Source organism: Nannospalax galili, unplaced genomic scaffold (genome assembly GCF_000622305.1).
Source record: "Nannospalax galili isolate Female #2095 unplaced genomic scaffold, S.galili_v1.0 scaffold161, whole genome shotgun sequence".
Classification (NCBI taxonomy): Eukaryota; Metazoa; Chordata; class Mammalia; order Rodentia; family Spalacidae; genus Nannospalax; species Nannospalax galili.
In genome coordinates this window covers 5,049,967-5,077,697 of record NW_008348586.1, presented here as the reverse complement: position 1 = coordinate 5,077,697, position 27,731 = coordinate 5,049,967, and the positions used below count along the sequence as shown (strand labels likewise).

The 27,731-nt window shown below is 44.8% G+C and overlaps 1 protein-coding gene and 1 long non-coding RNA gene across 3 annotated transcripts in view; one reads left to right on the top strand and one right to left on the bottom strand.

The window, feature by feature from the left end:
* The window catches only part of Sorcs3 (sortilin related VPS10 domain containing receptor 3), a 664,579-nt gene extending 655,979 nt beyond the window's left edge, over positions 1-8,600 (bottom strand). Inside the window, exon 1 of one of the 2 annotated variants that reach the window (XM_008845711.1) lies at positions 7,378-8,600. In XM_008845711.1, coding sequence (XP_008843933.1) covers positions 7,378-7,995 — 618 coding nt within the window. In that variant the 5' untranslated portion in view covers positions 7,996-8,600. The remainder of the gene's footprint in view (positions 1-7,377) is intronic. The other variant, XM_029569661.1, reaches the window with a different exon arrangement.
* Positions 8,601-8,812: 212 nt separating this feature from the next.
* LOC103744057 lies at positions 8,813-13,758 on the top strand. The gene is made up of 3 exons (XR_607690.1): positions 8,813-9,274; positions 9,885-10,429; positions 13,668-13,758. It is a non-coding gene; the product is annotated as an uncharacterized LOC103744057 (long non-coding RNA).
* The last annotated feature ends 13,973 nt before the right edge of the window (positions 13,759-27,731 follow it).

The following is a 27,731-nucleotide window of genomic DNA, read 5'->3' as shown; positions in this document are numbered from 1 at the left end:
TTATGTTGAGAATGTGAAATGTCTGCCACAGATTCACATTTGGACACTTGATCTACAGCAAGTGGCACTGTCTGAGGAGGTCGTAGAACCTTTACGATGAGAGGAATTATTCTCAGAAGTAGTTCGCTGGGGCTGCATCCTATACCTACTCCCACTTCTGGGCCAAGCTCTGGTTCCATGTTGGCTACCATGATGTGACCCGCCACTTCACATTCCTGCTGATATGGATTTAGCCACTCTTGCCACCATGCCTTCTCCACCATAATGGACTATATATCCTCTGAACCATGGGTCAAAATAAGCCTTACTTCCTTTAAGTTGCTTCTGTCAGGTATTCAATCACAGAGACAAGAAAAGTAATACAAGAGAAGAATTCATTCCTAGTCTTGTACACTGCCATTCTATAGGTCTCAGTCTACCCTACCTACAAAATGGGCAGCACCCTACCTTACCTAAGTAAAAGTACGTAAACTCTTCTGGCAGGAAAATTCTCTGCTAACCAGAAGGAGAAAGGAAGAAAGCAGGCATGGAGAGAAGAGGCTCTTCTGGGATAAAAGAACAGTTGAGAGTCCAGCTATAGCATGTGATAGTGCTGTCTGAGCCTCACACCCTCATCTCTGTGCTGAGTGACTTGATGAAGACAATTCCCAAGTGCACATCCAGCCCGAACATTCTGTGGATGTAAGATGCCTATAGTATCTCCTGCTGTGATGTTCTCTCCTCTGAGCTCCTAGTGTCAAACAATCACTTGACAATTAGCCACATATCACCCCATGGCATCTGTCTTGTTGTCATGTGCTATTTAACTTTACAGAAAAGCAAGCTTACATCCAAAGCATATTAGAAGGAGCTGGAGGCAAACACTGTCAAATCCTTGTTTTGTTCCCCTCCATCATACCCATATCAAACCCCAGTGACAAGAACAATAGTGCATAGACAGAAAACACTCAGCAAATCACTGAACAGCCTATGTAAGTGAGTACATCATCACTGAACACATGAGAAGTCAGAAGCATTGACTTGTCTTTGTTCCTATCCTTTTTCAAGTAGAGTAAGGATCTCCTAAAATTCACAAATAAGGTACTAGGGAGATGATTCAGTCAGTAAGTACTTGAGACACAAGCATGAAGAAGAGGTTTACCTCTTTGGAGCTGTTGGTCAGTGGGGTCCCATGAAACCCAACATAACTGGCTCTTTCCAATGCTCTTGGTTTCCCTCTAAAACTTGACAGTAAGACCATATTGCTGAAGATACTACATACCTGGGTCATAGAACATGGAGAAATCAAGCTGGTGCTGGCCTGGAGGCTTCACTGGCTATCTTTCATGGTGCTGAGTGTTGCTTTGCACGCTACTAGAGGATGAAAGTAGTCAACAATCTTACCTATTTGCTGTGGCCCGTGTGAGCTATATAATGAACAGCCTGGTAATATACCCATTGGTACAATACTGCCATGAATGTTATGGAAGTAACCAATCACTTTCTGATTGCATTTAAAATCCACAAGATGGAACCCATTTCTAGCACTATCACTGGGACCAACAATCTGTGGCTACATAAGTCACAGGCCTTAAAGGAGAGCTCACTACTATTATTCTGCTAAAAGGACATAGTATTCAATATGAGTTCAATACCTAGCACCTGTGTAAAAAGCCAATCATATTGGCAGGTGCCTATAACACCAGCACTGGAAAGACAGAGGGAGAAGGATTCCTGGGCGGGGTTAGCTAACCATCTGTCTAACCATTCAATAAGCTCAAGGTTTAGCCAGACACCCTATCTCAACAAACAAGGTGGAGAGTGATTGAGAAAGACACTAAACATTGACCTCTGGTCTCTGTACACACATTTACATACATGTACATGCACTTGTGCCTACATACACATGAAAATACACACGCATGCACAAAAAAGTCACAAATAATGAACTAGACACTTGCATTCAATGTTATTAAGAGATAGTGTTAACCTGTTAATCATCTTAGGGCATAAATGATTTCCCCTGCCCCAAAGGTTGAGACATGGTCTAGCTCCCCAAGACAGCTAAATGATATTGAGTCATGTGACAAGCTGTACCACATGCTACAAGGCATGCATAAGGCAGAGCCCACAACCGGAAGAGAATATTTATTTAGCTAATAAGAGTTTAGGGTTACCTCTTCAGAGGGGGCAATGTTAGAGTAGCAAAAAGCCCCACAAAAATAAAAAAAGAAAGAGAACATGAAGTTTTTCAGGAAAAAAGTGATGGGAAGATATGGGAGGAGTTAGAAGGGAGGGAGTGGGTGTGGATTTGATCAAAACACCTTATATGCATGTATAAAATTCTCAATAATTTTTTAATTAAAAAAAAGAGTTCACCCTTCATGCCCCAAACACTGAAAAACATAAGATTAGAATAGCCAAGTTATTAAGAATGATCAAATGTGCAAATTCTATAAACAACCAGGAAAAGGAAGTAAATGCTTCATAGGAATGTTGCAGAGAGGCCTGTGCTTGAGTCCTGAAATGAGCAGCAAGTAATGGGTGTACTGTAACAGGAAGGAGAGTATCCCAAGTGGAAGACCTTGGAACGAACCTTGGAGCCAAGCAGGGGCCCTGTGGAGGGGACTGGAGAAGAGTAGTTCTGCTATAGCAGAAAAGTCCATCATGGACCAATCAAATTGCGAGTTGCAGAAGTAGACTCAGGACACTTTAAGGCCATGACAAAGGACTTTGGATTTGAATTCAGGAAGCCAGAGGCTCTCAGACTAGAATGGGGACATTCCAGAAGAAGTCACTCCTGTTTACAGTGGTTATCAAGTCTTTGTCCCTGAGGATAATTTCAAATTCCTTTATATCTCATGCTCCATGAGAGTGGGAACTGTCACTTATTCATGCACTTTGCCAGACATCACCAAGTACCTACTAAGTGTGAAGTATAGTATCCTCCATCTCCACTGTCCACTAACAGTGTTGGGATCTATCTAGTCCCTTCAGCTAGTCACCCATACACCAGGAGGATAGTCATGACTAGCGAAATGTCCTCCATGCCTCAGAGCAGTCCTGCTTACTGAAAAGGACTCACTTGGCACTCTTTGCATCATCCATTTCTTCTTCCACAGGGCCTCTTGTCCTCTAAATCTGCTATGGAATCGTGTTTTGCAGTTTTCCCTCTAAAGAAGTGTTTTAAGTAACCCAAGAGGCCAAAGGAGGGAAGAAAACAGGAAACCTACAGGTCAGCAGGTTGGTCAAGCCACAGGCCTGAGATGACTTTTCTGCCTGCATCTAGCCCTGGATGAACCACCAGCCCTTAGGCACTGGCCTCGTCATTTGTGTCTGTGTCCGGCTCCATCATATTTCTCTGTTTTTTATGGGATGACTCAGGGCCCACAGATCTCCTCTAGTGACAACAATAGACTTACACAGCTGGAGAGAAAAAAGCCTCCTGAGCTTTCTTACCACTGGATTCACCAAACCCCTTCCCTTAAGCCCAGCACAGTTGGAGAAACCACTTCTGAGCATTCCTCCCTTGTCAACCAAAAAGCAAGTTCCAACCACTGCACTTCTGCAATCATTAAATAGCCAGGGCCTCCCAATTAAGTAATTTGCAACTCTTCTCACCTTGGAAATCACTGCAGGATCTGAAAAACAAACCAGATACTATAACCTAGCTATCAGAGAACTCTCAGAGCAGACAAACAGCTTTGTCCGGCCCCTCCTCCTGTCACCCCCACTCCTGGCCAACAGTGACCTGGAGCAATTAGTGCTGTTGTGTCCCAATGCGTTTCCCAGCTATGTCTCAGCTGAGACGCCTCTCCTTGTAATATTAATTAAAAACAGATTCTTTTGGCAAACCCCAGAAGAATGGTTTCTGTCAGGCTTCTTTTTTAAGCCTCGGAGAAGGCAAAATGCATTAAGATATTGTGACACAGGGACTGTGAGAAGGGATGATGAAGGCTAGGCAATCCAGCCAAAAGCTATTTGAAAAATCTGTTTGGGAGCCACAATGAAATGCTCTAGTGAGTGAAATACAATTAATCTGATCAAATCTGTCACTATTTTGCACATTAAGAGTAAATATTTTAGAGCACAGTTCAGCTACATTAGTTAAGAATAGAGAATCCTGCCTGGGGAGATCTGGGTGGTATACCTCCTAACATGCTCCAGGGAAGGTGGTCTGTCAAGGACCCGGAGTGGAGTGGCAGCATCATCTCATTTCTCTTCACTAAGGTTTAAGGTTGGCACATTAATTGAAAACTACCTGCCAAGTCATGGCAAGCAGACAGAGCAGGGGCAGTAGACTGTGAGTGAACTGCTAAGAAGAAACAGTGTCTGACCTAAGGGAAGATCCAGCAGGCTCAGCATCAGGGGTTAATTCAAGAAAAGGGGGTGTAAATAAGTGGATTGTGCCTTCACAACTCTCCACCCTCCAGGGCCATTTGCCAACTCACTGAACAAGCAAGGGAACTTCTTCCTCCATTTGAAGGAAAAGGACAGAATAATGTGTTTTTCTGTTTCCCTGTAAGCTATGGGGACTGGGCTCCCCCGGGTGTTTATGAAACACTCTAACCCATTAATCACCAGGATCCCAGCTGGAGACAAGTGGCAAGAAAGAACAACAGCAAATCTCCTCCACAGTAGAGGCTCCAAGGCCAAGTCTATTCACTCCTACAAGGGAAGGCAATATGATCAGAGCTGGGACCCACTACCTCTCCCTCTCCTGCTTCCTTCTGCCTCAAGCCTGCTGGACACTTCCTCCACTGCCTCCCAAGCTATTCTACCCTAATTATAAGACCAAAGCAAACACATGCCCCAGATAAGGATCTCCTGCCCTAAGCTCCTGAGGTACAAGCTGACCAATGGGGTTAGGCTCAAGATGTCCAACTACATATTTCTAACTGTAAACTCCCAGAGTATAGCTCAAAGTTCAGTTATCTAGGTGACTAAAACCTCTCGCCATAAGGAAACTCCTCAAGCATTGAAGTTTACCAAAGGCATTTGAGAGAAGACCAGGAAAGCCCAAACTGTGCTAAGCTGAAACTGCTGATCAAAGGGCTCCTTTAACATTTCTGAAGCCAGAAGAAAAGGTAGAATTCTCTTTCCAGGCCGGAAGAGCCTGGTATGAGGCCCCACATCTCTGCCTTGTGACATCTCCCTCCTCCTCCACTTAGAAACAGCAGTAAAAGGACCTGGGTTTCCTCAGCATCACTGCTCACCTATCTTCCTGCTGTCAGCAAAGGGTAGAGGGAAAAGATGGAATGCTGCTAAAGCTGCTCCCAAAAAATCTCCAGAAGAGGATTCCCTCTTCACAGCCCTCTCCCTGATGCTGGCCAAAAGACAGGTGCAGCCTAGGGACTAAGGAGGAAGTCCCTCTCTGGTCTGGGGATAGCCTGCCTGGAGCAGTGAAGCGGGCCAAGAGCACAGTCCACAGGAGCCTTTTCATAGATAACTCTAATCTCCTTCCCAACTGGTCTGCTACCCAGGACTTTTGGCTCTCTTTTGATTGAAGAGCCATTTCCACAGAAGGCACAAGCCAGGCCCTCCCTTACATCCTTTGCTGTTCAGCCACCCTAAAGAAGGACAGAAAAGACTATGCACATTTACCTATTATTTGCAGGAAGTATTTTCTCTCTACAGTCCCTTCTCCCAGAGCTTTGTCAATATTTAAAATAAAAACAGAGATAAGACTTTTCAGCAGAGTGAATTTTGTAATAAAGTCACACCTATGTGAGAATTTTCCCCTCTTCCTCCTCATGGAGTAAGACACACCACCCAATCCCCAATTATCAAACTTGAATGAAGTCAGAATTCCCAAGCACTGCTGTCAGAGAATTATTCCTCTTACTCCCTCTGCAAACACAACCGTTTTCTGGGGACTTGGAAGTCCTTCAATCACCCAGCTCTGCAAAGGTACACATTGCCCAGCCCTAACCCCAAGCTCAGAGCCATCCAATCCAAAGTTGTGAGAGTCTTTATGGAAGGCAAATGAAGCCAGGTACCAAGCTGCCCTGTGTAGTTGGACTCCTTTGAACCCAGTATTTGGTATCCAGACTAGGCTGCCACCCTCACCCCAACCCCAGGGTATAACTGAGAACCTAAGCTTAGTCAGTGCTGGAGTGCTGAGCCCTGCAGACCCTGGCTTCCCTGTTTCACTAGTCAACCCTATAACCCCCTCCCCCTAGGCTCTGTTAAAATAAGGCAAACATTTCCCAAGATAGTCTTTTCAAAAGCCTGTCTTGAGAAACATACAAATAGGGAGGTGCTTTTCCAGGAAATTAGTTCCCAAAGCGGCTTGTGCATCTCTCATCCTCTTTCTGGAACCCATGCTACCCTAAGCCAGGCTCTCATATGAGCTGGAAAGCCAGGCAAGATTTTGCATCTGAAACAGAGACCACAAGAGGAAAAAGAGTGGAGAAGAATTTGCCAGCGGGTTCTTGACCGCACCAAGCTGGACAGTAGTGAGTTAGGGAGAGCCCCTCTGGCAAGCGCTGCACTGCGCTGCTGGCCAAGTAGCCCCTGAGTGGCCCTTCTCAGCCCAATGCCCCATTCTAGAACCCCAGAGCCTCAGGAGTGGGCTCAACAGCGCCACCTCTCGGTGCAGCAGCGCCCAGAGGACCCAGGCGTCAAGGAAAGATGGGCGGAGAGGTGTGCAGAAAGGGCAGGGGTGAACTACACTCGGAGAGCGGTTTAAGGTGCTGGATGCAGCTACAAAAGCTCGCGCTTTCTGTTCCACCACTTGTCTTGCAGTCAAGCTCAAGAAAGAGCGGTGTGGTGGAGTGTTGAATTTTGCCTCCTGCTGTAAACTTTTTTCCTGCCCTCCCCCAACTCCCACATCCCTCCAGCTTGAGTGACGTGGCCCAGCTCTCTGCCTGGGCTAGCAGACCATATGCCTGGAGGAAAGAGCAGCCACCCCTAGATGAATGGTCCGCCTCCCGGGATTAGGCTTTAATCTCCCTGGTTCTCTTTTCGAGACTGAGACACGGAACTTGGGGGTGAGAGGGAATCTCACGAGTCTGTCTAGCTATTTCTCCACATCAGTCAGTGTCATCACCCTCCAACCCAAGTATCCCCCTCCCCCCAAAGAAACACTGATTCTCCAAGTCAAATACAGGTGAGTGACCGCACAGATCCCTCCCCCGCAAATCTTTAAGACATTCTTTTCTCCTCTCCCCAGCAGGTAACCTCAATCCTAAAGTCTCCAGTAAATAGATGCACACAGCATCATACACCAAAACTCCCCTAACCTGTTGGGGCATGGTTAGAGTCCAACAACCTCTCTCTAAAAGTCTAGGCGCTCAGGTTCTCCACCGGGACCAGGAGCAACTACCTGTCCCTCGCTCCCTCCCCTTCCCCCCTTGCTGTCAGGACTCGAGAGATCTGTGCCCGGTGGGTACTCACGCTGCTGTTGTGTCCGGACCAGTGCACCATGGCTTGGTTATGGGCCGAGTCCCCAGTCAGCGCGAAAGAAGTGCTGGGCAGCCGGAGCTCCTCGGCAGCTGGTCCTCCAGTCCTCGGAGCCTTCACCTCCTCCCGAGAGCCCTTGGTCTGTGGGCGGCTTCCTTTAGAACCATCAGCTGGAGCAGTAGCCCAAGCATCCCCGCGCTCCAGGGTGTTGGGAGGCTGCGCCCGGCGAGTCCTCTTAGAGCTTCCAGCCTTCCCAGGAACTGGGATGCCCGGAACCCACCTCGCGCCTTCAGGCGATGATCCCTGGGCTTCAACATGCATCTCCCTGCCGCTCAGCTGGGGCAGCAGCTCTAGTCTGGACCGGCGCTCCAGCGCCGTGTCTCTCCCGGCTGTCGCCAGCTCCTCCGGCCACTGGTTCACCACCGCCCGCGGCAGGAGAGACGGCAAAGCCGGTGGCCGCGAAGCCGGCGATGCCAGGCGCCCAGGACCTCCCGTCGCACCCCAAGTGATCTCTGCGCCCGCCAGGACCCACGTCGACAGGAGTAGCAGCCCGGTCCGGGCGAGAGGCGCCCCGGGCCAGCCAGTGGGGCGTTCGGAGCGCGCCGCCTCCATCCCGCTGCGGCCGCGGCAGCTCGGGATGCCGAGTGTGTGGCGCCAGCCGAGGTGCGGGTCCGGCGCGGGGGGTGTGCGCGCGCCGGCGAGCCGAGCGAGAGAGCGAGCGAGAGTGTCTGGAGAGTGGGGAGGGGGCGGCCGAGGAGGAGGCGCTCCTCGCTGGTCTCTGCACTCTCCCCACGCCGGATCGCTCACTCCCAGGTCCAGAGGGTGATTCCAAAACCCAACGAAGATGAATAAAAGATCCTTCGGTGGTTTGGGTTTTGTTTTTTTCTTTTTCGTTGTTAAAATAGCTCCCGGCCCCCAAATCTCTCCTAGAAATTTTGTAAAAAGGAGTGTTCAGGGGTTACACGAATATCCTCTTTTCAAACGTGAAAAGCAAGCCGGTGGGGGGTGGGGGATACAGGAGGGGGAAATCCAGCCTCCAGCCTGCGCGGAGTTGGGAGCCGCTTCTCACCGCGTTTAGGGGTTCACTCTTCGGGTCTGTTCCGGGGAGCGGGAGACGGAGCAGGGAGGTAAAGGATCTTGGGGGAGGAGGAGTAAATTTTTTCAGATCCAACTGTTCGGGATCAAGAGACCTGGGGCAGTCCCGAGCTCCTCTCGGACCGCGAGGGCGGGATGGACCCACGACTCAGCTCCGGGCTCCCAGCCCCGGAGGCCTGCGCCCCCTCCTGGTGCGGGGGCGCGGGGAGTGCGTGCGTGCGCGTGCGTGTGCGCAGGCGAGTAAGAGGGAGACTAGGGGGTGCACCGGGGCTGGCAGGAGGGCACCGAGGGGTGGAGGAAACTGGCTGAGCTGGATGGCGGTGGAAGGGGGGAAACCGCAGGGTGTCAGGGGGCGCGCGGCTCAGTGTCGGTGCGTTTACAGGCGCTCCTGTGCATGTGAGAGCGCCGGAGAGACGGACAGGCGGTGCGCTCTGGCCCTCGGCGCTCACGGATCACGCACGGGCTCTGTATGCATTGTCAGGAGCCTGTGAGAGGTCCGAGGCAAGGTGGAGAACAAGGCAGGTCCCCATTTACTGGTGCACCCACGCCCCTCCATTACCCGAGAATTAAAGTTGATGTCGGTCAATGGGGTTCTAGAAAGCCAGCTGCAAGGCTGTTCGTCCTCGGGACCCTGGAACAGAGATGGGTAGACTGTCTGCGACCACCGGGAAGATCCAGACCCTCTTGCCTGGTCCTGCCAGGCCCTGCCCTCACTCTCCCCAGAAGCGATTCTGGGCGGGGCCAAATTGTTTCAAAGTGCCCGCCACCACTTGGAAGGTCCACTGCCTAACGCAAGGTAGGCTTATCAGGTCCCCCAGTCCCGGCAGCAGGAGGATAATTAGTGCGCTTCGTGTGAGCCTTGGGCCCTTTGGGACCACAGGAAGCCTGAGACTGGGTGAGAATCAAGAAAGGGAGCTAAACCTGTGAAGGACCTCCTGGAAACGCGAATTACGACCCTAAGGGCAGGTGCAGCAGCCCGCCGCCTCGGAGAAGCACCGGTGGCTTCGGGAAGCTGAAAGTCCAGAATATGGGGAGGTGAAGGAAGGCTTATTAGAAAACGAATAGGATTGAGGGTGGAGGCTAGGTGAAGGAGATAGCCTCCAGGCTGTTTCTTTTTGGAATTAGAAAAGCTTCTTTGTAGAAGGTTAAAGGCAGCGAGAGGGAGGAAAGCACACAGAGGAGAAGGGAAAGAAGAAAATGGAGAGACCCGAAGGGGAAATCGGGAAAGGAAGAAGAGAGGAGGTGGAGAGATGCGGGGAGAGGATGGTGTGAAAGAAAAGGAGAAAGAAAGAGACTCGAGCACCTGGAAGGGTGCAGAGGGATGGAGCTGAGGCGCCTAGGATCTGAGCCGGGGCCAGCCGGGGATTCCCTAGAGCCCTCACCCTCCAAACTTGCTTTCCCACCAGAGCCAAAATAAATGGAGGAAGTGGCCAGGTCGGAGAAAGAAGCCAGTGACAATGTCCACCCAGAATGAAGCGAATCCTGGCGTCCGTGGGTTTTTCAAGACCCTGGGCAGCTGGCTGAGGCAAGAAAAGTTCCTGGGCTACCGGCCCAGGTGGGCGCTGTGCAGGCGCTGGGAGGGAGCGGGCCATCTGCGGGTGCTCAGCGCCCCTGCCGGAGATCGCGGGGAGCTGCGGCTGAACCAATGCTTGAGAGGGAGAAGAAAAAGGTTTTGCTCTGCTGATGGACTCTGAGCAGAGGTGCCGCACCATATGAGGGCTCCTCTCTCAGCCTGCTTCTGGACCCACGTCTCCAGGATCTGGACCACAGGGGATGCGCAATCCAGTTACTGCAGCTCTTGAGCTCCACCCGCAAGTGACAGCAACCCCAAAACCTCCAAGAACGGATCCCTTTCCCACCTGAAGGAGCATCTGCATCTACCCCTATGATCTTTCAGGTGGACCCAGCAACTAAACTATTTAGAGAGAAGGTTATACAGAAGAGTCATGAGGTGTGATAGTTTCCTGAGTCACATTCTTTGGTTCATTATTTTGGCCTTGCTCCTTCCCTTATCATCTCCTTTTTTCATTCTCTGCTTTCTCCATTTGCCTAAAAATCCTCTCCCTCCGTCAAGTGCACCCATGTCATGCAATGCCTGCGGGAAACCGAAAAGGTTGTTGGATCCCTTGGAACTGGAGTTACAGACTGGAATTAGCTGCCATGAAGGTGCTGGGATTCGAACCTGGGTCTCCTGTAAGAACAGCCAGGGTTCTTAACCCCTGAGCCATCTCTGCACCCCCCCTTTACTCGTCTGTTAAGTCTGGAATGTACCTCTGCTAAAGTTCCACTGTGGTCCGGTTTGACTTTCAGCTTTTCTGTGAAACCTGACCTCAACCCCATGGTACCCAACACTTTTGTATCCATCATCATAACCATAGCAACAGCAGCATCAAATTCTTTGTTTTCCTGCTGTAAGATGAGTGGTTTCCTGCATCCGTTTGGAATTCAAAGGAAAGGACTATGGTTCAAAAGATCTCCTTGGCTGGCATAATGGCTGCTTTAGTTCAGAAAGATAAGTTGAGGCCTAAAAGGAGCCCTCACTCTGTCCTCAGGAGGAAAACAAAGGAAGTCATGCTGAGAATGCATTTTATTAACCAGGCCTTTCTGTCCCTATGACAGATAACTGAGAAAAGCAAACTATACTTTAAGTTACCCATGAGAGGACACTGAATGTCACCCAAAAGTCTCAGGGTTTTTAAAATAATTATTAAAGTACAATAATACGTCAGGAAACTATTCTGCTTTCCCCAGCTACACACACACACACACACACACACACACACACACACACACACTCACACACACACACACACACCCTTCCAATCCCTTACTAGTCTAATCGATACCTGGCTTCAATACTCACAATAGGAACACGTAGAGCAGCATTCCAGTTTACATTCTCATAGTTCATAATGTGGTCAGCACCTTTAAATGAGGAGCTGAAGGCAAATCCCTCACAAGATTTGAGCCAGGAAACATAGATTTCTCACAACACAACACGGATATCCTTTCTGAAAAGTTGTCTTAATCTGGCTTTTTCTTCTTACTTCATCTTCCTGGACCCTGTAGGCAAGCTGAACACTAGGTTCCTCTGCCTAATGGGGCTTCATGACAGGATTTGCATCTTGTGTTTCCCTTTCACTAAACCACTTGTTTTTGTTATTTAATATTCATTGAACTCATTGTTTGTTCATTTTTGATAAGCCATTTCACAACCTTTGTGGAACTAAAAAAGAATTCATTGATTAACATCAGATCATCCATCTGCATTGTAACTCTCTGACTTTCTCAGGAGACAAAGATCATAAACAAACCCTGAATTGCAGACAAAAGCAGCCAGGTCACCACTAAAATCAAGGCTTACCACCACTGTGTCCCCGTGATGGCAGTAAGCATCTATTTTGCTCAATATTGTATCCTCAACAGTAGCATATCCTCAATACTATGCCTGGCCTGGTGCCTGGGAGAGAACTGACCCTCAATAAATGTGCAATAAATGACAGAACAGATCAATGTAAATAATACTTCTGCTACAACCACTAGGCAACTGTCCTTTTGAGCATGCAAATACGTTCTTAAAATGCAAAAGTTTTAGGGCTTGATGGATACTGTTCTCCATGATGTCTTATTTCACTGTTGGTTGGTATTGTAAGACAGAACATTACTTCCATTGAAAGGATATTCTATAACTCCCAGAATGTCTGTGAAGACTTGATAATTGGGTTCAGGGTTCTACAGGCAGAATGAAACTTGAAGTCATGCCAGGGTACTGAATCTAAAAGGATCCTAATTTCAGTATCACCAAGCCTGAGATGCCATAGCTTTGACCAGCACCTCTAGATGTTGGATGCTGCAGCCAACACAGTTGTCTCTGTTCCCTCCAGAATCCAGATCTCAGTGCCACCTCCGTGTCACTGGTTCAACTTCTACTGGCTTCTTTGTAGCTAATAGCATTTATCAGTCAAGCCTGGATCACCAGCATCTCCACTAGATATATAGTTAAAGCTATGATCTAGGGACTGGGGATGTAACTCAAGTGGGTAGAGTGATTGCATAGTATGTAGGAAGCTCTGGGTTTGAGTCTGAGTACTTCATATATACCTGTAATCCCAACATTCTGGGAGGTAGGGACAAGAGGATCAGAAGTTCAGAGTCATCCTTGGCTATATAGGGAGTTTGAGCCAGCCTGTGCTAAAGACATTGTCTTAGAAAACATATGATCTACCAATAATGAAAAATTTAGGAGAATTTTCCATTGTACTAAAAGAGTTCAGATGCTAGGCAACCACAAAAAAAGAAACTATATAAATGCCCATTGTATCTATTACCAAAAGCAGCACTTTTTAAGAAAAAGATAATAGTCAATTCACTTCATCATAAACCTCTTTTAGAAAATGAAACTGAAACAAAATTCTGATTTGATAACACTCTGAACAATACCTGTGTGGAGCTCGGTGTCTGATCAGGGAACCCTTTTCCACTGCAGAAACCACAGGCATTGGCAGGTAGATAGTAATAGTACAAGTCCTGTCAGTCAGAGACTTCGTGATACAGGAAACATGGGAAGAGAAAGAAGGGAAGAGAAGAAAATACCTGAGAACAGACATTTAATAAAGGCAGAAATGTATTCTCAAAAAGAAAGGGAGAAGGAGGAGAGAGGAGGGAGGGAACGTGGGAGGGAAGGGAAATGGGGAGGAGGAGGAAAGGCAGAAAAGGGGGCTGAGCAATAGGGAAGGCGTGAGAAAGAGACAAAATGAGGGAGAGAAAGGAGGATGGAAGGAAGAAGAAATGAGAGGGAGGAAGGCAGAGGGAAGGAAAGGAGGGTGAGTAGGAAGGAAGAAAGGGAGAAGGAGGGAAACGGAGGAGAAGACAGAGGACGTGCATGTGAATCTAGGTCAGCCATTGGCAGAACTAAGGCAGGATTGGGCTTCAGTTAGGAAAAGCAAAGAGGGAGCCAGAAGTGCCTGAGAGAACCATTATACTGAGGAACAGGGCTGACTTCTGTGAAGGAGAAAGGAAAAGAAGGACGGAAGGTCAAACAGGAGGGTCTTGTATTACTATGGTTAGCATGCAGATTAGGAAGGCTTGATGAGACTCCTAGGGCACCTTTGAGTCAAAGTCATCACCCAAGGACTCTTGTCTCTCAGTATGGGCCTGTTGTGGTATTAATGATGCTCTCTCTCCTTCAGTGGCTTGGAGCAGCCCATGAGAAGCACAGCCTATGGAAAACACAGCCTTTGTGCCAACATGGTGATGAACCTCAAAGCAAGGACATTGACCAGTCAGGCAGAGAGAGACATTATTCTCCTTCCCATTAAAAAAAAAAAAAAAGTATTGTATCATCTTCATAGTATTTTTCTGGAATAAAATAAAAGAATACAAGTGAAAGCTTAACCCAGTGTCAGGTCCTCCGTAAATACTTCTCACGTGAATGAATGAACCTGTCCAGAGAATAGAAAACTTGGACAATTAGACTATCCTATGGCAAAAAAAAAAAAATTCAGGGAATTGTTTAGAAGAAACGGATATGATGATGTGTGAGGTTTAAAGCTGAGAATAGTTTTTCCAGTACAGGGTGAGAGCTCTTAGCAAGTCTTGGGGCTGGAATAGGGATATACCTGGGCCTGAGGATTATTGAAGGAAAAGTTCAAGGAAGCTCCAGCCCAACTTTGAAAGACTGCCCCAAAGGCCAGGCATGAGCCCATTATTTTACTAGATATCAGTATTATTCCAGATCTAAGCTCCTTGTAATTAGCATTCTCCTGACCCAAGTGACCTGCATTTCTGGTTCTAGAACATTCTAGAGTCCAGTGTGTGTTAGTCTTTTTGCACTCAACCCTTTTCTTTCTGTTCCTGCTATTCCCTACTCTGTGCTTCCCAACAAAGGCTTACACCAAGGAACATCTAATTCATACTAAATGCTGATATCTTAATGCACGCCTTCCTGGGACTTCAAATTAGCACCTAAGAAGCCCGACCAGATGCTTCACCAGATTTCACATAGGGGTTCAACAAACAGGGAAGCTCTAGGCAGCTGGAACAGTGAGACCCAGACAAGTTATTCTTCCCCAAGGGAAGCCAATGGCAGCTTATGCTCTTGATGACAGAAAAAGAAATAGGCTGAAGGGGGAAAGTACTTAAAGAAAATGAAAGAAAAGAAGAGGTGATGTGATAGATGTACTGAGGAGAAAAGACATATGCTTGCAGAGAAGGGAGGTCACATACAATGGTTCTGGATTCAGACAGAGAAGGCACTCTGTACTGCAGCTATATGATCTTTGGTAAAGAACCTGTGATGGTTTGAATGACAAATGTTCCTCTTAGGCTCCAAGTACTTCAGTACTTAGCCCTAGGTGATGGCACTATTTGCAGAGGTTTAGGAAGTTCAGCCTTGCTGGAGGAAGCACGTCACCAGAGATGGGCTTTGACAGTTGATAGCCTTGTCTCACTTCCAGCTTGCTCCCCTCGGCTACCTGTGCCTGCTTAGAGAGGTGTACACTCACTTTCTGTGCCAGCTTTACTCCTGCCTCCCCCGACATGATGCACTCATTTCTCTGGAACCATAAGCCCAACAAACTCTTCCTTCTGTAGGTTGCCTTGGTCATAATGTTTTGTCACAGCAACAGAGAAGTAACTCTTACAGAGCCTAAGCCTACTGAGCTTCCAATTCCACTTCTGTAAATAAATATATCAATATTCTCTCAAAGAATTTTTCTGAAAATTCATTGTGACAATGTTTGGATCATACCTGGCACATAATAATAAGTACTTAGTAAACCATTCATTCTTAGACCTCATTTTACCACTCCTCCTCCTTCTCCCTAACACACACACACACACACACACAAACAACACACACATACACACACATAAAAATACATACACACACATATACAAACACATACACACAGATACACACACATACATACACACACACACATACACTTAGAGACACATACACACACACTTACACACACACCTACACACATAAGCACACATATACACACATACCTACACACATACATACATACACATACACACATACATACACACACATACACACATACATATATACACGTACACACACATACACACACATACACACATACATATATACACGTACACACACATACACACAAATACACATATAATCACACACATACACACATATACACACATACAAGCACATATATGTACACATACACACACACATACACCCGCACATACACAGATAAACACACAAACATACACACATACACACATACACACACAAATACACACTTACACACATATACACAAACATTTACAAACACATACACACACTCATTTACACATACACAGACATACATACACACATACACATACAGACAGATACACACACACACACACACACACACACACACACACACACAAATGCTGTTCTGTTCAATAGTGCCTGGATTTCCTTCAGTAGACGCTATACCTTAGATTCCCTAAAATGACATTAAAGAAGCAAATGAACTCTCAGAAATCACCTCAGTGGCTCATCTCAGTGCTCTGGTTCCAAACAACTGCAGCCTCTATTTCATTGGAAACCTGATGCTCAGAGAGCCTAAGCCCAAGTCCAAGCTGGATGATGGAGGCAGGGTGAGGAGTGGGAAGTCCAATGAGCAAATTGGCAGAGATAGTCATGTAAAGATGAGGCTGCAGCTCATAAGAGCTGTCTCGCTGGACAGAGAGGGATGGAGAACGCCCCTAAACACCCTGAGGTCATTTTAGCAGGTTCCAGATGAAGGAAACGGAATGTGGATGTGTCTGAGACCACTCGCCCCTGTGCTCAGGGACCTCAGCCCATTTTCCTATTCATGAGAGAATCACATGAACACCACTGGGGACTGATAAAGCTGGTCTTCCTGGGAAATTGTTCAAGTGTGGCAGAGAGAGCAAATCAGGGAACTAAATATAGCCTCAAAGCAAACAGCTCACAACCAACAGTGGCCTCATGACTGCAGGAGGACGGGAATGATGACTAAGGCCAAATCTTGGGTGCCTTGACTGCCACAGAGTGGGTCTCGGGGGGTCCTGGGAGGCCCGCACAGAATCTGTGCAAACCTCCCCTCTCAGCCTTCTGCAGCCCTGGCTGCCCCTTACCAGGGGGCCTTTGTGTCTTATTGCTCTTTAGATCCCTCTCACCTTTGTGGTCTTAGGTGCTTCTTTTTCTCACTCAACCAACCTCTTTGACCCTACTACCAGGTTCAGATGCACCCCTCTTCATTATAGAGTCATCCTGTGTCCCAGTAGACCCATTTTCCTAGTGGAATGACTAACAGCATCCCATTTAATTCTCAGAAATATCTCAAGTTGAGTAACAAATGAGGTGGTTAATTCATCTATTATATAGTCTCCTAAGACTATCTGTTACAGTTACTGTAGTCAGGATTTGGTTATTTGTTTTTCAATATATGCTAAGGATCAACCCCATGGCCTTGCATATGTTAGGCAAACTGTTACATCCTCAACCCTTTATTGACCTTTATTATATATGCTTGTGTAGACATTTAATTAATATGGTAGTTGCACTTATTTGTTTTAACAAACTGCCAAGCTGCTTTGCTCAGTACCATTTTACATTCCTACCAGCAACGCGTGAGCAGTAGATTTTCTCCGTGGTCCTCAGTATTTAATGCTATCTCCATTTTTTCACTTTAGCCTTCCTGGCAGGTGAGTGGTAAAATCTCCCAGTACCTAAGGAGCTTCTCTCCATGCCCAATTCACCTGTTTTTTCTACAGTAAATCACCTCTTTACTCACTTCTCATACAACCAATTTTATACATTTATCTTATATTTTGTGATCTTGATGAATCCTCTTATTCTAGGGTTTTGTTGTTGAAATCTTGTACAAATAGAAACAATTTTACTGCTTCCTTTTCAATCTGCATATCATGACAATAGTATATATTTCCCCATCTGTCTTTTGTTTTTGTTTTGAGACAAGGTCTCACTATGTAGTACAAGTTGGCCTTAAACTCAGCATCTATCTGCTTCAACTCTTGAGGGGTAGGATAATGGGTGTTGGCCAATGCTCAATCTTTATACCTTTTATTTCATTTTCTTACCTTTTGCATTGACTAGAACTTCCAGCTGTATAGTGAGTAAAAGTGTCAAGTGGACATCCTAGCCTTGCTTCTGAAGTTAGGGAGAAAGCATTCAATCTTTCAACACTGAGTATAATGTTATCTGTATTTTTGTAGGTATTCTATCAAGTAGAAAAAATCCTTCTGTTTCAATTATTCTGAATTTTTATCATAAATAGGTGTAAAATTTTGTCAAATTACTTTCCTGCATCCATTAGCATAATCTATTGATTTTTCTTCTTTATCTTAGTATAAATTGATTTTCTTATATTGAACCAGCCTGTGTCACTCTGATGTATCTCACTTGGTCACAGCATATAATTCTTCTCATATACCCTTTTCCTAATATTTTGGTAAATATTCTTGTGTCTATATTCATCAATGATACTGTCTGGTAGTCTTCTTTCTTCATTTCTTTTTATCTTTCTTTCTCTCTTGTTTCTCTGGTAGTGTGTGTAGTTTTAATAATAAGACAATACTAACTACAAAATAAACTGAGATTTATTCCATCTACTTTTGGGAAGAGATCTATTCTTCCTTAAACATTTGTAGACTCCTCCAGTGAAATAATCTGGTCTTGACATTTTCTCTTGGGAGAATTTCTTAAACCATAAATTTGGTTTTCTTAAAAGTTACAAAGTTATTCAAATCTCATAATTCATACAATGATAACCAGTATTTTTGTGTTGTCTATGTGTACGGTATGTGTGTGTGTGTGTGGTGCACATGCATTGTCACACATGTGGGTGTATGTGCAGGTATATGTGCATATCTGTATGCATACATGTGGAAGCTAGAGAATGACCCTGGGTGTTTTACTCAATCACTCTCCACCTTGTATATTGAGGCAGGGTCTCTCATTTGAACTCAGGGCTCTCTAAATCTGCTAGTCTAGTTAACCAACTTACTCTGGGATCACCAGTCTGCTTCCTAAGTGCTGAGATTAAATGTGGGCCATGAAGCCTGCCCAGTGTTTTCCTAGGAGCTCCTACCTGTGTGGCAAGCACTCTACCCACTGACTCTCCCCGGCCCCAATAATCAGTATTTTTTTTAAAAAATACTTTAAAAACAATTTTGTGCAAACTGTCAAATTTGTGTATGGAGCCACAAGTTGGGTGTAGTGTCCCTTCATTACTCATTTGATGTCTGCGGCTCCTGCAGTGACACCCCATCCCTGGAGCCGCAGCTCCTGCAGTGATACCCCATCCCTGGAACCGCAGCTCCTGCAGTGGCACCCCATCCCTGGTGCTCCAGTTTTCTTTCAGCTTTGTCAGTCTTGCTGGAAGTTTGTTGACTTCCTCGCCCTTTTCAAAGAGCCAGCTCTTTATTTCACTGACTTGTCCTATTTTTCGGTTTTGAATTTAATTCATTTCTTCTGTTTTCCTTATTTCCTTCTTTCTTCTTAAGTTTTTTCCCCTCCTTTTTTTAAGGTTCTTAAGGTGGGAGTTAAATTACTGGCCTAAAATGTTCCTTCTTTTCTAACATCCGCATTCACACTACAAATTGCCCTCTTGGCATTATTTCTGCCTGTATCTCAAATTTCAATATGTTGTGCTTTATTTTTATTCAGTTCAATATTTTTAAAATTTCCCTTGAGACTTCTTCTCTGGCCCATGCATTACTTAGTAGTGGGGTCTCTTGGTTCCAGGTGTTTGGAAATCCATTGCTTTTCTGCTGTGGTTACAAAGGTAGAACACGTCCTGTGGCTTCATGGTTTTTTTTTTTTTTTCCTTTTTTTAATATGTTAAGGTTGTCCTGAGACCCAAGATACAGTCTGTTATATCTATGTTCTGTGAACACTGAAAACAAAGTGTATTGCACTTTTGCTGGGTGGAATGTTCTATAAATATCAACCAGAGCCGGCTGGGTGGTGAGGGTGATGAGGGTGGTGCTGTGCTCTATGGCCTCACTGATACTCTGTCAGTTCCTTTAACAGTTGTCAAGAGAGGGATGATAATGTTTCTAGCTACAACCATGAATTTGTCAACTTCTCTCTTCTGTTTTATTGAGTTTTGCTTCATGAATGTTGCAGTTATTTGTTTGATGACTACACATTTAAGATTGCTATGTCTGGGGCTGGAGAGATGGCTCATCAGATAAGAACACTGACCATTCTTGCAGAAGACCTGGGTTCGAATCCCAGCACCCAAATGGCAGCTAATAGGTGTCCGTAACTCCAGTTCCAGAGGATCCGACAGTCTCTTCTGTCCTCCGCAGGCATTCCACCACACAGGTGCACTTACCTAAACATACAGGCAATATACGCATACACACAAAATAAAAATAATAAATAAAATAAAATAAGATTGCTATGTCTTCTGGGCAAAGTCATCCTTTTTCATTATATAGTATCTGTTCTGGCAGTTACCTTTTGTCTGTTGTTTACTTTTTCTGTCATCGTTGTTTGCTATGGTGGTAAAAATCAAACTCAGTAACTTGTACATGCTAGGCTAGCCTTCTACCACTGGGCTAAATCCCCAGACCTCCTGTTTCCCTAATACATATTTTCCCATGATTTCTGTCTCATTGTATTTTGTATCATTGTATTTACAGTTTCTTTGAGATAACATACAACCGGTTACAATTTTGTGAAGTTAATATTGTCTTAGTATTAAGACTATACACACTACCAGATTGTATGTTTGTTAATTCACTCTTCCAATCTATGTCTTTTGTTCTGTATGTTTGAAGCAATTACAGTTCATGGAATTAATGGTATGTTAGAGCCAACTCTATCATTTGTCATTTTGTTTTCTACTTATTCTGTTCATTTCTTTGCTTGTTTATCCTGTTCTCCTGTGGGTTACAATTTTTTTTTTGTTTTGTCCTGATTTATTTATAGCATTCTTTTTTGACTTATGCATTTTGATTTTATGTGTATGAGTGTTTTGCCTGCATATACATAAGTGCACCACATGTGTGTGGTGCCCATGGAGGCCAGAAGAGGGCATAGATCCCCAGAACCAGGGTTACAGATGTTTGTTAGCTGTCATTGGGTGCTAGAAATTAAATCCAGGTCCTCTGCAAAGGCAGCCAGTGCTCTTGACTGCTTCACTATATCCACAATCCCTCTATAACATTTATTTTATTTGGGGGGGTCAAGAATTCCATATACAAAAATGTATTTTCATTATTTCTATGCCTCCTAGTGGCCCTCCAACTCTTCCCATGTTCCCCCCTCCACTCCCTTTCAATCATTGCCTGCTCTTGCAGAGGACCAGCACCCACATGATGGCTAACAACCATCTGTAACTCCAGTTCCAGGGGATCCAAAGCCCTCTTCTGACCTCCATGGGCACTGCACAATACAGGTGCACCTACCTACATGCAAGCATTATGCTCATACATATAAAAAATAAAATATATATTTTAAAAATACTGTAAGAGCAGCTAGTTAATGCATTCTAGACATGATAGGGAAGATATGCCAATGAAATTTCCAGAGTTTGGTAGTCTAATAAGATCTGCAAAACCCATTGAGGTGGCAAGGTGGGTGGGTGAAATTTCACAGGGTGCCACTTCAAGATGAACAGCTACAGGCCATCAATGGATGCTGTGGGAGGGAGAATCCATTTTCTCCAGAGACTAGTTCCCTGAGAGGTTGTCTAATCCCAAGTGGGCAACCCTCACCACAGGTGCACACAAGCACCACTAACTGTACTCTATAGCATTTCTTTTTTGTGTTACTTGTTTGTATGTTTAAGACAGGGTCTCCATATATAGCCCCAGCTGGCTTGGAACTCTCTATGTAAACCAGGCCGACTTTGATCTCACAGAGAGCCTCCTGCCTCTGCCTCCTGAGTGCTGGGATTAAAGGCATGTGCCAAAGCACCCAGCACTATAGCATTTCTTATGTACTGCCTTGTACAACACTTTCAGCAGCTACTATAGGAATTATAATATTGCTTTGGGTGAAGAATAGAAAATTTACTTCCATTTATATACTTTTATCTTCCCCCTACTTAAAATATAATTATCTTAAATATTTTCTATACATAATTTTAGAACCATTTCAGATAGTATAATGATTTTTGCTTCAAATAATCCAAGGGGTTGGAGAGATAGCCCAACAGTTAACAGCAGTTGCTGCTCTTACAGAGGACCCAGGTTTAGTTCCCAGTGCCCACATGACAGTTCACAACTGTTTGTAACTCATTCCAAGAGATCTAATGCCATCTTCTGGTCTCCACAGGCACCAGGCACATATGTGGTACATCCCTGACATGCACACACATTCATACACATAAAATACAAAGAAACAAATTAGAAAACACAAGAGCAGAATAAAAGTCCATTTTTTTCTTTTTGTGTGTCACGCTCTTTCTACTTTCTTGGTGTTCCAACATTCCTTCTTCTGTTATGTCTTTTCTTGTAAATGTACTTCCTGTAACTATTTATTGACATAGGTCTGTTGGTAGCAAATCTTGTTAGTTTCTCTTCATCTTTGAGTGTTTCCACTCACCTCTGTTTCTTGAAGGATATTTTCCTTGGCTGTGGGATTGGAGGGTAGTATTCCTTCTCTTTGTAACCTCTATAGCTTCCAACAAGAAATTTATTGTTACTTGAATTGTTTTTCCTCTATGCATAATGTGACATTTCTCGCTTGCTGTTTTCAAGAATTTTCTATCTTCAGTTTTCAGAAATTTGGTTGTGATAAGTCCTGTCGTGGGTTTGAGTTTATTCTGTCTGAGGTTTACACAACTTCTTGAATATGTAATTGTAACCAGAGGCCTGACTCCAGGGGGCTCCAATATGTCAGGTCTGGATACACACACCCAAAGAAACAGAAAGAGTGATGGTGAAAGGGGGAAAGGGTTTTAATCCAAAGGGCCAGGATACCAACAGAAGCTTTGGATTTAAATAGATGAATTCATGCAAGGGGCAAGAAGAATCATGCATAATCAAGCAGCCAGGCAGTCATGGCCAAACTGTGATTTGGTTGATCATAATCTTGATTCTTCTTATTCAAAGTGACCCTGAAGAAGTCCTTATCACTTGAGATGATCAGTTCCCATGAGATGATGGCTTTTGGGGGGGGGGGGGGGTGATCTCATCATGGGGTGATCTGTCTGTCAGGCTCTTCTGTTCCTGGAACCCAAGGCGACCGCAGGCTTAGCACAGTGACTAGAGACTTCCAGGCACCTTTTAGGGGTTTGGAATAAGACTTGTGAAAGCTTACAGTAAGATGCCTTAGCCCCTCTTCTCACTGTACCCTCAGCCTTGAAGGAGGAAAAGCAATACCCAATGTTAGGTAGGCGGTCCTTGATCTTTAACAAATGTATATGCAGAGTTGTGTGTGTGCAGAATTGAGGAAGGATCTGACCCAAACTAAAGGAGACAGGTACAAAAGCAAGACAGAGAGACCAGACTTTCATCCTGCTTTTAGATACTTTTTGGATCTTAGTGAGGAGTTAGTGATTTCCAACACAATCAGTTTCTAAGTGCTAGTGAAATGAGCCACTTCTCTGCCTTTTAAAAAAAGAACTTTCGGTTCTCTGACAGTTTGTATCTGTTTAAGGTGCACAGTTTGTTTGACATGGGCACACATTGTAAAATAATCCCTGAAGCGGATTAAATATCCATTATCTCGATAGTTATCATTTTGATATGCGCTTGGAGATTTTTAGGCTATTTTTTAATACTCTTTCACCCAGTCTTTTCTCCTTTCCTTCTGGGGCTCTGGGAACATGAAAACTAAATGATGTGCTTTGCTATAATATAATCCTATAACCTCTGAAGCTGTTCATATCACTTTGTTCTTTGTCTGCCTCTCTCACTTAGTAAGCTAGGGGAGTTTCTACTTTTCTGCCTGTAAATTCAATGATAATTTCCTCAATCTCCTCTACTCTGTTATTAAATCTACCCTTTGAACTTTTTATTTTCACTTATTCTCTTCTACAACCTCTGCTTGATTCTTCTTCAAGCCTTCTATTTCTTGAAACTTTCTGTATTTCCACATGTTTCAAGCATGGTTTTTATTGTCAATTATGGTGTTTTATGACTGTTTTAATATTTATTCTTACTTTATGTGTATGAGTGTTTTGCCTGTGTATAAGTGCACCCATGAATGCAATGCCCTCAAAGGCCAGAAGAGGGCATTGGATACTCTGGAACAGGAGTTACAACTGGTTATTAGAAGCCATGTAGGTGCTGGGAATGGGAGCCCGGTCCTCTGCAAGAACAGCCAGTGCTCTTAACCGCTGAGCCATCATCTCTCCATTCTCTACTGCTTTAATATCTTTACCAGATCATTCTCACAGGTCTGTCATCTAGATGCTGGCTTCTATCCATTGCCTCTTCAATTCTTGAGAGCTTCTTGGTTCTTGGTATGACATGGTTTTGGTAGACACCTGGATATTTGGGGTATTATGTTACGAGACTCTGGGCCTCATTTGAGCCTTCTATTTTAATGAACGAGCATCTTCTGATGAAGCTCTAGGAAGGGAAGGAAGAGACACCACCTTTGTATTGCCAGGAAGGAGTGGAAGTCCACATTTCCTGCTGGACCTTCATAACATTGGGTAGGTAGGACTGAGCAGGGGGAAGAGTTCTACTGAACAAAGGTGGGAGTTCTCTGTACCCACCAAGCCTCAACAGATACCTTCTTGGCTAGGGACAATAGAAATGTGGCCTCTTCTGACATAGACAAGCAAAATTAGGGGGATGACTAATTACCACTGTGCTGTATTAAAAGTCATAACTGTCACTGTGCCTCTTCTGGTACCTTCCCAGCAAAGGAGAAGAAAGATGGTCTCATTATTGCATGCTCAGGTGAAAAGAGTTTTCTGTTAGCAGGATTGGGGGGGGGGGTTGGCTTCCTACCTGTCCTGTACAATATCTTGTTATAGCCTCAAGAGGAGATCTAGGACCTCATCCCTATGCAACCTTGGCAAGCATGGAAAGGGTAAAGTCACAGTATTTTCTGTGATGCTTGGCTAGATAAGAGTAGATAAGAGCTGTTGTCATCTAAAAAGCCCCTGTCTTGCTTGGCTGCCCTTGTCCTGATCCTTTTGCTAAAAACAACAGACTTTTACCATCTGTACCAGTGGCATTTCTCAGCTGCTGCTTTCTACATCTCCAAGTATGGAGTGTGTGAGACAGAAGGGAAACCAAGGTATTCACCACTGTGTTAGCCAATCTGCTGCCTTTTCCCACCTTTCAAAATCTTCTTATCTTTATTCCATATATAGTGCCCAGACTTTCTGTACAGGAGAATGAGCAAACATCCATCTGCTCCCACTTCCCAGATGCTGGCTGTACCTATTTTTATTCACTGTTACATCTCTGACACAACATCCTGACACTGAGTAGAAGACCTTATATGAATAGCTGTTTAATGAATAAATGAGTGTAACACATCTGAATCTCCCATGGCTCAGGGAAGTCCCTCCCACCTGTAAGATTTTCAGTGGACCTAGGCTCTCCCAAGCTTTAAAGGGGCTGTTTTGAGAAGCAGGTGACCTTTCACTGTCTGCAATAGGTGAGTTCCTGAAGAAGCTGTGTGTCTGTAGAACTCAGCAATCAGAAAACCAACCCTATAGGTTGTGGTAAAGGTTACACAAGGGCTCCACATAAAACACTTAGGAACACTTCAATCCAGTGGTAAGTTCTCAATAAATACTATTATTGCACAAAAAAATTGAATTCTTGTCAGTTGGATTCCATTTTTTATCATTTCAGAAGTGATATCACTTCATTTCTAATTCATTTACAACCTGACAGTGGTCTCTGAAGCTTTGTCTTTCAGCTTCCTTCCTAGACTTTGTGAAAAGACATTGGTAATCTACAAATGGACTGGCAATCAGTGCAGTCCAGGGTCTCTAGATTCATTGAATTCTGGGTTCCTTCTTCAGTCCAGTGTTTACATCATTCTCTAATTGCTCTGTTTTACAAAAACACATGTGGGTTTCTTTAATCCTGTATGCTTGGAGTCCAGCATAATTGGCTCCTACATCTGTTCTGTCTTTGTAGAGATTGTCCACTAGATCATTATAAGTGGCCTGTGTATAATAACACCTTTTTTTCTGTTGATGTCCATAGTAACAACAAAAACTTCAATTTATGGAACATTTATTATGACCCAAGTCCTCTTAAAAAGTTTTATCAGTATTTTCTCAATTAATGCTAGGCTGTAAGTCCTCTGACTAGCTCCACTTTTCCAATATGAAAACTCGGGTTGAGCTTGTTCAGTAACTTGCCTAAGGGCTTCCATGTGAGGTGTCAGCATTTTGTGACTCTACCTGAAGCCCAGCTCCAGGGCTCTGAGCCAGAGTAGGGACCACCACCTTCTCATCCACAACCATCACTGTACTCACCAGTACTGTGTACCCAGACATTCTTCCTTCCCAGGGGTAAAGCAGCTTAAATCTTCAGCAAGCCTGCCTCACAGAAATAAAAATTTCAGACAGGCTGACAGAGGAGGTCTGAGTTCTGCTTAATTGACCCTGTATAATTATTTCCATTGGATTGCCCTACATCAGGGGATGGATATTTACTAAGCAAACTGGCCCAGTAGTTCCCTTTAGCACCTGCTTTAGTCTGAAAGAAGTTAATTGCATGGAAATCTCCCACCTAAATCACTGAGTCACTTAATGCCCACCAATGCCAGAGATGTACACACGCACACACACACACACACACACACACACACACACACACACACACAGTCTTATGCTAAAAGGATTTTTCTAAAAGGGCATGGCCTTTAGCTCAGAGGTTGCTTCTGAATGCCAAAATTTAACCTGTTTGGAGGCTCTCAGGTGCACAGTTATTATACCAAACATCCAGAGCAGGCCCAGGTCTACTGCAAACACCAGAGAACAGGAAGTAGTGTGGTCTGCACCATCCGTACCAAGACTCCCCAGCCTGACTCCCACCCCTAGGAGAGAGAAACCCAGAATTGGAGACAGGAAAATATATGCTTGGTCACAGTTTTCTTTTTCTTCTTTGTAAACTCAAGAAGAAGATAAATTACAGTTTCTGTTAGTAACATAATTACTTTAATTAAAATTTAGGGGGTCAAAAAAGCCAGTTCTGAATGTCAGATTTCTAGCAATGTGTGGTAGGCCTGGGAGAATAGAAATACAGCCCTGTAAATAACTAGCATATTACAATGGGAGCAGTACACAGTGCTGGATTCACTAAGGGTTAGAATAGCAATTAAATGATAACCAGGGCTCCATGCTCTGCTCTCCCTTGTCTTTGCCCCCATTTCACACGCAGGTAACAATTATACACATAAAACTCTGATGGCTTTTCCCATTCCTCATCTGAGAAACAGTCATCCGCCAAGTCACTCCTCAAGCTCCTCACTGGGCCCTTCCACAGACTGTCCCACAGAAACCCTTCAGTCCTAAGGAGCTACTGGGCTTGCTTTTTGTACAGTGTATTTTCCCTCTTAATTGGACTGACTTAAGCTTTGTGCAATAGCCTGTTATATACAGGCATTTAATTGTGTCCTGCCTCCCTAATAAGATGATATACTCTCAGGAGGCAACAAATATGTTATGTGAATTGCAGACGTTGAGAGCTGGAGAGATCTCAGAAACTGTGACGCAGGTGAGAAAACAGATCAGAAAAATTAATCATGGGCTGAGCCAGGACTTGAGCTCAGATATTCTAACTTTTGGTTCAGTGTGGGTTCCGGCCCTGTTCCAGATCTAGGAGAGGCTTTGAATTGGTTAAGTCAAGTTATCACTTGTGTCAGGCATAAGGGAGAAGGTGTGGAAGATAGGAGTACTTGTCCTTGGACCAACGTAACCCCTTTCAGTATCCCAGGTACAATCTATTCTAGGTGTCTGGTACCGTGGAACAAGTTTGGAGGAAGTTGTATTCATGGAAGACAGGTAGACAGAGGTTTGCAGAGAGACACCCAGCCCAGCTCCATGTACTTGTGGATGACAGATGACTAACACTACTGACACCTGGGGCCAGAAGTTCTTCTCTCTGAATGACAGTGAGAATGCCTGGGCTGGCTCCACTTCCCTGTAGCACCTGAATCTTGCAAAAGGCAGGGCTTGGGCTTCAAATACCTCTATAGCTCATGCCCCTTTCCCTTCCCATCTGCAATGTCTTGGCTACAGCTCCTGAATAGCAGATTCAGAAAGGGTTCTTCTAAAAAAATGGAAGAGACAGTGAAG